Raw genomic sequence first — 11,958 nt, 5'->3', positions numbered from 1 at the left:
ATGCATATTTTAAGTTTGTGCAAATTAAATATGCCCCTGAAACCCTTCCAGTAAGAATCAGAATAACACAAAAACACCAAAATCGTACCTCAGAAACCCATAGTTGGAGAATAATTAGCATTGAAAAAATTTAATTAAAATCTTACAAACATCATTACGACCACTAATTACCCTGCAATCGTATCGTGGACCATTAGGAGCTAGTGATGTCACAAGCTCCAAAACGTTCCGTTATATTTGATGCGTGAGCAGACCATGACTACCTTAAGAGTTTACATGCAGTCGTCGTCTGCATTAAACGCAATCATCTATGAATAATGCGATTTGTGGTTATTTGGGCACTTATTCTTTTATTATATTAGCTCTTGCTTCTATATACTTTCACTTGCAACTGTCTATATTTCAGTTAATACTTTCAATGTATTTTAAATAGCTGTAATAACACTGAGGAGGATGGGGCTTTAAAGCTTACAATCTCACTTATAACACCCTCCCTCCGAGTTGTCATAACTTTAGGTGACGTCACAAGATGGTGGATAATTTGTTTTGAGTATCACTACAGAGAAGACTAACATCCTCTAGGATCGACTTACAGCTTTAACTGGGAGATATAATACAGTATTGTCAATACTTTTCAGTATCCGACCCCAGGTATACAATGAGATACAATTGTTCTGTAAATCAAACATTGTGATAGAATGGATGCAAGTTTTGACTAGCATTACATGAAAAATACCAAGTACAAGAATGTTATTATTAACTACAACAACCATAACAAGATGTACTGAAGGGATAGATATAAAAAATAAACAAACAAATATATAATAAGCAAGTAACCCTATGAAACCATATACTGTATAGGTTAAAATAAAACAACTATTTTTTTCTACTCAAGTTTAAGGTACAGTTAAATTCAGCTGTGAGCTGTGAAGAGAAAACTGTTTATCAGGCAGCTATTATTGACATAGATCAGACTATGGGGAAAAGCATCAAGATATAACAAAATAGCAGTTTTAATCTTGCTTATTGAGTAAATATCATTAAACTTGATATTATGCGTGACGGGGCTAATCACAGTTGAGCTCAAAGGTAAGAACATCAAGACACATTTTATACATAACAAACATAATTTCAAAACATAAAAATAATCTATTTACACTCTACACTTTACAAGATTACTTTCAATTATTTATTGAATACAACATTTAAAGTTTTATTGTAGTACCGTACAGTACTTACACAAATACACAATGACCACTATACAGTATTGCACAGTCCTCCTTAAAGATCACATTAATAGTGATGCTTATTCGAAATGCAATTATTACAAAACAATGGTACATTTTCAATCCATCAAGCTTCCTATTAATTTGTTGTCTTAAACACCTCCACATTCACCACGCTGAAGTTTATTAAAGACGTCATGGAGCATTTTGTTGCACAGAGCAGCATAAGGATTCATTTGAACAAGCTGTAAAATAAAAACATGTTGATTAGCAAACCTCATCATATTGAATTAACCTGACTGACAGATTCAATATTGTTATGAATTTTTGCTGTACTGTATTATCTTATTTCTCTAGTGAAAGGAAAGGAGTTAATGAATCCAATATGCAAAGTAACTGTACACTACATTGGGTTGTTTCACTTTCCATAAATTTTTTAGTTTAGATTCACGGCTAATATAAATTACTGTATTTTACTAAAAAGCAAAATTACACACCAGTTATGATGGTAATGAGTGTAAACTCAGTAAATCTGTACTTTGAGGACTACCTATACCGAAATTTTGAGTAAAATTAATGCTTTGGCCTAAAAAACTATTAGATGTAAGGTCTCTTCCAGGTGTGATGTTACCCCCTACAGTGCCTCCCTTCTGTCCCTTGCTATATTTATAAGCAGATCTATTTTTCTCACCTGTGCCTTAGCAAATTCTGAACCTAAAGTTCCAGCAGCCTGGAAATCCTCACGAGCCAAATCATCATTACCATGGAGACGGTGGATCATGGCTCTCTGGGTGTAAGCTTGACATGCAGCTCGACCCTTGCCTCTGGAGAGCTCTACAGCTGTGTTAAGGTCTGTCATTGCATCTGTTGAATAATGCAAAAGGAGAAATAGTGTCTGATATTGTATCTGGTGTATGTGTAGGTTAGATCAGATCAAATTAGCTCAGGTTTGGCTGTAGAATCAACTATAAAGCAGTCATATATTTTCTCATCAACCTAGAGGAAATATTGAGAAGTGTAACATTTATTAAAGTGAGTATATTTATAAGAACCCTCATTACCTTCAATCTTCCCTTGAAGTCTGCGTGCTTGAGCTCTGTTGTTGTAACCTGAGGCTCTGGCAGGGGCTATCTCAATTGCTCTGGTGAAGTATGCGATAGCAGCCTCTACATTTCCAGCCTCTGCTGCCTTTACACCCTCAATTTCTTGAGCTTTGGCTTCCTCAGTTTCAGGTGTTATTTCATCAGAATCTAATTAGGAATGAAAATCCATCAGTGATATTTGCATTAAAGATTAGTATTTGTTTAAATGTACATGAGTTAACACTGGTATAATAAACATTGGAGCTCTGAGGTGGAGAGTCTGCACAGTAGCCACCCTTGGACCTCTGAGAGAGGGTCAACCTTAACGTTGACCTGCCTAGACTTACACCCAGAGCAGTCAATATGCGTGACAAACCAGGGACAGCCATGTCCTGGATTTAAAAAAAAAAAAGGAACAACTAGATTTTCGATCAAAAACACTTTATCTCTCAGAATTAAAATTTAATGTGCCTAACTACTTAAGAACATCCAGAATAACACATAAACACCAAATAGTGACCTTGATAAACCATAGGAGGAGAGCAATTAGTGTTATAAAAGTAATTCAAATATTTAAAAAGTAATGTACTGTAGTGTACTGTAATTATACAGATGTCAAATTGCACACAACAGATCCTTAATCAGCATGTTCAGGAGTACATATATTGAACAAGGCAAGATCAAGCAACAATAAACTTAGGAATATGGCCATAATTATAAACAGTCAGAAAATTTCACAAGACTACGACTGTAATGACCATCGATATTGACGGCCAGGAAATCAAAGGAAGAAGCATGTACACTGCAGACATGTGGTAATAATAATAGTAAGTATTATTGACGACTTCACCACTGCTGATTTTTCATAGAAAACGAATTTAAAAACACCGCAATTTTACTGTGTTTTATAGTAGACACTCGTAGTTATGGCAAATGTGTTAGTATATATTTAAATGTTCAACCTAACCTAACCTAACCTTAAACTAACCTAACCCACCCAAACCAAACCAAAAAAATTATTAGCATATCAGAATTCACTGATGCAAATATACAGTGGGGTATGCTATAACGAACGTAATTGGTTCCAGAACCTCGTTCGTTATAGCATTCGTTCGTTATAGGATTAATCCGTTCCAGGCCCCCAAATAAAACCGCTTAACACTGAAAAAATTCTGTGGAAAATGTAAAAAATACGGTACTTTATCTTACCTTAGTGTTATTCAGCATGCAGGTACCCCTAAACACTGGCACATCACTATCACTTCCACTGGGAGTCTTGGCTTTAAGGTCCTCAAACAATTGTTTAGCCTTCTCACAAATTATAGCTTCACTAATGTTACCACCTGCCATTTCTTTCTCCTTTATCCACACTAAGAGTAAATTTTCCATCTCTTCAATCACATTACACCTTGCTTTGCTAAGTCTAAAGATTCCCTTAGCCACTTGCACAGTTTTTAACTCCTCTTTATTCTTCAAAATCGTACATATAGTCGATTTAGCCATCCCATATTCATCACTAAGTTTCGCAATGCTTCTTCCATTCTCACGTTTCTTTATAATTTCTTTCTTAGTTTCAAGGGTTATTAGCTTTCTCACTCGCTTTGGACGACTCATTGTTACAATTGTATACTTGTATAACAAACTAGTTATACAAATAACGCGAATTTCCACATCAAAAGACGAAATTTCAACAATAACAGTGGTGCACTGGCTACACAATGAGACAAAGATGGCGCCTGACGCTCTTGTTGTGGGTCGCGGTACAACAATATTCATGCGCCAGGCGAAATAGTCCGGTATTCATCCGTGTTCGTTGTAGGAGTTGCGTTCGTTATAGCATTCTCAATTTTATAGGTAAAACCGTTCGTTATAGGAATATTCGTAGTAGGATCCGTTCGTTATAGCATACCCCACTGTAGTAAAAATACAAACAAAACAAATAAGGCGTCGACAGTGTAGTCGTCAATATTAGCCTAAGTAATAGTAAGAGTAATAGATTACGTCAATTTATAGTATCACACTGGTCTTTATTTCGATACTAAAAATAGGTTTGTTCTATGTATTTTGCTGAATTTCGAACGAATTTGATATTCAATTCCACCGTATATCATGTGTTTTTTAGATACCCCCCCCCCCACCCAACAATCATAAAAAAAAAAGTTGGATTTCTTTTTTAGAATAAATAACAAATTATATTACCAACCAAGCAAGAAAACCTAGCTTAACCCGTTGTTCATGTCTCAGATGCTTAAAGAGTGAAGACGGTGGCCTAGAGCGATGCGTGAGCAGGGGGTCAGACCACCTCAGCCATAAGTAAACAAATCATGGCAACATTTGTGACCGAATGAAAGTAATAATCTAGAAAAATTAATATCTCGGTTATCCTTAATTTCCAGTGGAAATATCATACAAGAAAAATGTCTTAGAATTGTGTAAACATTACGATACATATTTTTAATACGGAAATTAAGACTGGTGTGATACTTGTGACTGAGCTAAAGAAATAATTTTTTTTACAGGATTAACCTGTAGTGGATTCCACCCCTACAAGCGCCGTTTGTTGCCGAGTAGCCGACCCTTTTCGAATTCCCCAGCCTACGCCTCCAGCGCCGCCTGACGGAGCAGGGGTCAACTATCAACCCACGCCTAACCCCGCCTTATAAGACCTCACCCCGCTGTGACCACCCTCTTTCTACCTATGGCCACTAGCAAGCAACACCTCCTCCGCTCCAGCCTGGCGGCTCCCACCGGCGACTTTGGCGTCCCTCAAGCTGCGTGCCCTCCTCTGGGCACCCTCACCAACAGCTCTCTCTACTCAACGCTTGTAACCATGCTGCCTCCCCAGCACCAAGCTGCATTGTACATCCAATACAATATGTATACAGAGAGCACATTGTGAGTTTCCTTTCACCATCCCATCCTGAGTGTGAACCAATCTCATAACCCTACAAACCCACCAGGGCACAGGTCAGTGACTCACATCAGGGCCTGGGGACAAAAATGTAGTAGTAGTAGTAGTAATAATAATAATAATAATAATAATAATAATAATAATAATAATAATAATAATAATAATAATAATAATAATAATAATGTAGTAGCACTACAGGTTGTACCTCTCTAGTCCGGCAACCTCGGGACCTGACCGGTGCCGGACCATGGAAATTCACCCTTTTCCTGGATAGATAGTGACTTGTGCTTAAGCCTGGAAGCACTAGCACCACTTTCTCTGCATCATGGTCTCTTTGAAGACATATTGAAGGGTTAAATATCGTATAGTAGCTTCTCAAATTTCGCAAGTTTTTAATTCTTAACGTATTTTATTGGAACACAAAAAAAAATAAATAGATAAAAATTTTGACGGCGGAAACTTGAATTTCGATGGGTTTGAACGGCCCGCCAACGTGCAGACGACGTGCATAATCGTGTAAACAGCGTCATTTCTCTTATGTACAAAAGATTCATTATTGTTTATTACTGAATGTCTTTTTTATTGAATTAATGTTTATGTGTGCAAAATGAGCAATACAGGTTAATCCTGTAATTGTATGTAAATGAGGCAGAAAGTCAGATCAGCAACCTGGGACTTGGTCATAATTTTTGTGATGCCATATGGCAGCAGGGTCTACCTTAGACAACACATTATGCTACCGATATCTTCCCAAGAGGTAGTAGCTCCCTGTTTGATAGCTGCCTATAATAGCAATGTATCCCAATTTTGGGCTGCAATAGAAGACAAAATAATATATACCTGTAATAGTCTATTACTTTTCTATTACAGACACTTCTTTAACTCTTCGGTTGTCGAAAATTTTCTCATAATTACTGAATTGCTGCTGTCATTCAACAGTTTGCATTGACAAGGGAGTAACAAAAACCAACCATAACATGATTGTTTGTCAGACACAAGATATCCCTGCATATCTGTATTATTCACAAGAATATATTACTGCAAAATGTAGATAAAATAGGAACATACTGATGATTATGTAGAAACAAACATTATCTGGCAACCATAGCTCCTGCCACTCCAGGCTCCAAGTGTGGTGACTGGCTGTTGATCGTGCAAGTTGGTGGTCAATAGTAATAGATAACCAGTGACTGACTGGTTCTACATATAAAACTGAAGAAAATAAGACCTTGGTTGTAGCTGTAGTAAAATTAATATGGTTGTTTTAAGTAATGTTATTTAATGTTAATAAATGGAACAATAGAAGTAGCTAACGATAATGGTAAAGAAAAAGAGAGATCGCATATGTAAGTGCGCATGCGCACACGTGAAAACATATCGTCATTACTTTACATAAGAATATGAAAGCAACACTTATTTACTGTTCATATATATTTTAATTAATGTTTCTGAATTTGTTTTTATTGAATTAATGTACGTGTGTGCAAAATTAACAATACAATTTATTAATAATACGTGGAATATTAGAGGAGACGAGACGGCTGCCGGCATTGTTTATGTTAAAGCTTACGAAACCAGTGACTGATTGGTTCTACATATAAAACTGAAGAAAATAAGACCCTGAGTTTAGCTGTAGTAAAATTAATGTAAAAAATGAATATGGTTGCTTGAAGTACCTGTAATGTTATTTAATGTTAATAAATGGAACAATATAAGTAGCTAACCATTAATGGTAAAAAAAAAAAGTGAGACTGCTCGTATGTAAGTGCGCACATGTGAAAATATATCGTCATTACTCTACATAAGAATATGAAAGCAACACTTATTTACTGCTCATATATATTGAAGGGTTAAATGTTGTACTCTGTATAGACAAGCAGAGAGAGAGAGAGAGAGAGAGAGAGCAGCCGAACTGCGGGATGTAAACAAACCTTAATTTCCCGCGGCTTTTTTTTTTAAGGGGATTAGCCCACCCGGGCATAGGTCACTGACCCACATTGGGGCCTGAGGGGCAAAAATTTAATACTCCTGTAATAATAATAATAATTCAGATAAGTAAAAAAAAAAAGAAAAAAAAGCTGCCTATCTACCTATTGGACAAACTAAAATCGTTCCGGACCACAGGAGTTTCCGGACCACAGAATGCCGGACTAGAGAGGTACAACCTGTACTACTATTACTAATAATAATAATAATAATAATAATAATAATAATAATAATAATAATAATAATAATAATAATAAAATCAATATAAAATTATAAAAAATATTAAATAAAAATATAATACTGTATAATAATAATAATAATAATAATAATATAATAATAATAAATAATAATAATAAAGGACCATAAAATAATCCATGGTGAGAAGTCGACATAGTAGTAGTGTTGTCAAAGTAGAGAACAATTTATCTTTATCTTCCTTAGCCAGTTGCCACTGATCGCTTGTAGCCGCTAGGCGGTGGTCGCGTTTGGCACTGTTGGCAACTACAACTATAATAATTATTGTTTTTTTTTTTTACTTTTAACCTCTTCACCACTGATCGGCTGTTAGAGACCCTGTAATTGTATGTAAATGAGGCAGAAAGTCAGATCAGCAACCTGGGACTTGGTCATAATTTTTGTGATGCCATATGGTCTACCTTAGACAACACATTATGCTACCGATATCTTCCCAAGAGGTAGTAGCTCCCTGTTTGATAGCTGCCTATAATAGCAATGTATCCCAATTTTGGGCTGCAATAGAAGACAAAATAATATATACCTGTAGTAGTCTATTACTTTCCTATTAGAAACTTCTTTAACTCTTAGGCTGTGGAAAACGTTCTCACAATTACTGAATTGCTGCTGTCATTCAACAGTTTGCTTTTGCAAGGGAATAACAAAACCAACCATAACATGCTTGCTTGTAACACCCAAAATCCCTGCATATCTGTATTATTTCACCATTCACAAGAATATACTACAGCAAAATGTAGATAAAATAGGAACATACTGATGATTATGCAATAAAAATATTATTTGGCAACCATAGCTCCTGCAAGTGCAACTCCAGGCTCCAAGTGTGGTGACTGGCTGTTGATCGTGCAAGTTGGTGGTCAATAGTAATAGATAACCATGTTATAGTAATAGATGACAACTAAAGTAATAATATTAGTATTATAATGAAGCAAAATTTGTTTAAAATAGTAGTAGAAACCTAGTGATAGACTGTACACTAGTAAACGCCACCTTCTCCCTTGACGGGAGTTGGCAGTCTGCCCAGTGCAAGGTAGGTATCTAACTACCTTGACCCAGTGGGCACTGTCTATTTACAGACTGACGTCAGTCACCTCTATCGACTTGATGTCTTGATGATCATGCAAAAGTTGTATCAGTGAACAATGCGCGCACGGGAATAAATTATTTTACTGTGATTAACTATATACTGTACAGTATATACTAAATTAAAAAATGTACTGGAAGGATAATTGAAGCACTGTTTCCTAACATCCATTGGTTATAGGACCATTAAAAAATACACTGCTGAATTTGAACACCACGGCATGATTTTCAAACGTTGAAATTTTTTACCTAAAGTTGGAAAGACAAGACGGACAGCTAACATCAAACTATGAGACAAAGATGTAAGCCAACTAAAATAAGGTATGAAATTTTAGAATTTTAGCATTGACGGATACCTACCTCGCAATTCATTAGGAATATCTTCCTCGTAGACACATTCTCCCACAGGCAACAGGGGGTTGAAGATTGAGTTTAAGATGGCTCGATCACTAGATGACGACATATTGGCCTAAACCTGAGAAAAAAATAATTTTAGACGAAAAATAGACAATGTGTGGTTGTGTGGCTGCAATTACATCTATCCTTTATGTGCATATGATAATTCTACTATTATTCCCCTTCTTAATTTCGACTTACATCTCGGATTCATATTTTATACTATTGTATTTCATTGGTGCCATTTATGCTTGTCCTTGTTATAACAAAAAAAAAAAAAAAAAAAAGTGGCATTCTAGGTAACAGTTTAGTAAGTGAACTAGAGAACCTCTACCCTGGTCCTATACACATTCCAGCCTTCCAGGTGAATTCATCCTTCGTTCTCCAGAGTTGGAGGAAAAGGATGCCAGAGTACTCTGAGTAAACCTGCCATGGTCAGTAGGAACACATTGGATAACGCACTTATACTGTATCCGAATTTGATTCAGGATGGAAGCAAGGACGTATAGTGGTGAGAAGCAAACACTGTAGATCCTCCATAATTATAGTGTCATTGCATGAAATAGGTATACAGAACATTGTTTAAACCTTTTGTGAAGGTGCGGTCCGACTAATTACCCAAATGTAGCTGCAATGAAGTCAAATAATGGTCCTACATGAATAAATCGGACTGCTAATCACTTCTCGACTAGTATTTGGTGTCAGAAAGTCACAAAAAATTGGAAAACTTACTTTAATCTGAGTTAATAGATCGCGTGCATGTACCGAGGGAGCGAGGAATTACCCAAATGTAGCCGCAATGAAGTCAAATGATGGTCGTACAAGCGTAATTCAGGCTGTGAATCACTTCTCGATTATTATTTGGTGTCATAAAGTAAAAAAAAATTGGTAAACTTAATTTAATCTGAGTTGTGTTGTGTTAGGTTAGATACATGCACTTGATCTATTAACTAAGATTAAATTAAGTTTACCAATTTTTTGTGACTTCGTGATACCAAATACTAGTCGAGAAGTGATTAGCAGTCCGATTTATTCATCTAGGACCAGTATTTGACTTCATTCCGGCTATATTTGGGTACATTTGGGTAATTAGTCGGAACAGTGAAGGTGTAGTTTAGGGCTAACACCAGGAGTTTATTGATATTCTTTATTTTTGCTATACTTAGTTTTGATGGTTTTAAGTATATTAAAAGAAACTACAACGTTCTAGTATAAATATAAATTTAAATATTTTATTTATTTTTTATTTACTCTATCCTGCTTCACAATTTTCCTCCCGGCGCCATTTTTGTTGTTTACCTCGTTGAATCCCTTTTCAGGAGACGTTTCCTATAATGGTGAACTCTTCTACGTATTCCTCCTCACCATTGATCATGTATATCAATCTCAATATTAAGTTAAGTTGTTTAACACATAAATTAACACGATAATGCATAGAACCTAATAAAACCTGACCTAACATACCCACCCTATGGGTATATGTTAGGTCAGGTTCAATTAGGTTATGTACTGAATAATAATTGTCGTTTCCGTTTCTGTGTTTAATGGCAGGCTGTACTGTAAGTGTGTAGAAAAAATGTCAATGATTTCTACAAACTCCTTCTGGTGTTAGCCCTAAACTACACCTTTCCCAAACCTTTTACAATATCTGATATGGTCACGTGTTAATGAACATATACAGTACTATAAGAACGTATTACCTAAGGTACAAAACATCGACAGTAAACAAACATGAACGATAATATATGACCAGCGGAACCCAGCAGGCTACCCTTCAAGGTCACAGCATTTTATTTTCTCACCCTTTACAACTACAAACCCGTCAATTGCAAATCACAGCAGGTATCTTGAAACTCCCAATTTCACATCAATATAACTATCCTAGGAAAAATATAAAATCACCTTAAGATTTGTCCCCAGTTCATTTCACCTGATAAACACCTTATCACTACCTGGGGTGGGGGGGGTTATGGTAGTTCGGGTTAAGATTAGATTTGTGTTAGGGTGGTTAATCTTAAGGTGATCTCAAACATATTACAAAACTTACCTCATTAACAAAAACCAATAGAAACAACCAGGAAAACTGTACACCTACCTACTAGTAATGTTGAATAGACACTGCTGCGTGGAAGGTGGGAGGAGTCGGTGGGTGGGTGGGTATGTGTGAGGTCCGTGGTTGGCCGGGGGTAGGGGCGGGTTTGGCCTTGGTGGCCGCTACACCACCTCACTGGCTGCTAAGTCACTTCCCACTGGTTAACGAGGAACTCTCAAACAGATGATAAACAATCTCATAAAACATCTTAAATATTTAAGTAACAAAATACATCAGCCAACGTCACTTCGATATTCATGAAGGGCAGAAGACCCTAGGCTGACAGATCTAATATGATATAGTGCAGTATATTATGAAATATGTAAATTGTTTGATGAAATCTAAGAAATGCCACAGAGGGCACCATGTGGCATTGTAGGTCGGTTATGACAGCAAGTAGGGATCCAAAGAGATGCTCAACACAGCTCTCTAGTTTGTGAAGGAGAGACAAACTGCATCGCCTCGCCAGAGGAGAGTTGTGGGGGGGAGGACAGAACGTAGCACTACTGGCAGCGTCAAAATAGAAATAGGGAGCAGTCCTAGGAGTGTCATATTTAGTTGAGGGGAAGGTGACGGTGGATGATGACTTGCTGCAGTTGAGGCCATGCAGGGACAGAGAGGGGAAGGTGGAGGGATCAGCAGAACAAGGGTGCCTGGCAGATGTCGGGTGAAGAGGCCTGGGGGGCAGAGGCTTTTGGGTGCTACTAAAGTATGCAGTCTGCCGAGCTGGAGAAGATTATGGATAATCCTACTCACCATGGTCACAGGTGATGGTCATTAATACTGACCTGAACTGAGGTTAGGTGATGTAAAATTGTAACATGTAATATTCAAAGTGTACATTGTTTACTCAATAAATTATTTCGCACAATTTTGTTTTATTTATATCATATAAATAGACAGCACGTTAAAACGTAAATATCTTGG

The 11,958-nt window shown here is 36.7% G+C and overlaps 1 protein-coding gene across 3 annotated transcripts; it reads right to left on the bottom strand.

The window, feature by feature from the left end:
• Positions 1 to 997: 997 nt before the first annotated feature.
• On the bottom strand, positions 998 to 11,202 carry LOC121876198 (tetratricopeptide repeat protein 36 homolog). Of its 3 annotated transcripts, none has more exons than XM_042381167.1 (5): positions 11,039 to 11,202; positions 8,904 to 9,018; positions 2,288 to 2,476; positions 1,918 to 2,090; positions 998 to 1,471 (listed from the first exon to the last, which is right to left on the bottom strand). In XM_042381167.1, the coding sequence occupies exons 2-5, from the start codon at positions 9,004 to 9,006 to the stop codon at positions 1,379 to 1,381; spliced, it is 558 nt and encodes a 185-aa protein (XP_042237101.1). In that variant the 5' UTR covers positions 9,007 to 9,018; positions 11,039 to 11,202; the 3' UTR covers positions 998 to 1,378. The 3 variants fall into 3 exon arrangements, with proteins under 3 accessions (XP_042237101.1, XP_042237099.1, XP_042237100.1); XM_042381165.1 differs by having other exon boundaries at positions 11,035 to 11,199; XM_042381166.1 differs by lacking the exon at positions 11,039 to 11,202 and adding an exon at positions 10,842 to 10,901.
• Between the last annotated feature and the right edge of the window lie 756 nt (positions 11,203 to 11,958).

This window comes from Homarus americanus, unplaced genomic scaffold (assembly GCF_018991925.1).
Source record: "Homarus americanus isolate GMGI-L3 unplaced genomic scaffold, GMGI_Hamer_2.0 scaffold34921, whole genome shotgun sequence".
Classification (NCBI taxonomy): domain Eukaryota; kingdom Metazoa; phylum Arthropoda; class Malacostraca; order Decapoda; family Nephropidae; genus Homarus; species Homarus americanus.
Note: the sequence above shows the minus strand (reverse complement) of the source record. Positions and strands in the feature narration are given on the sequence as shown.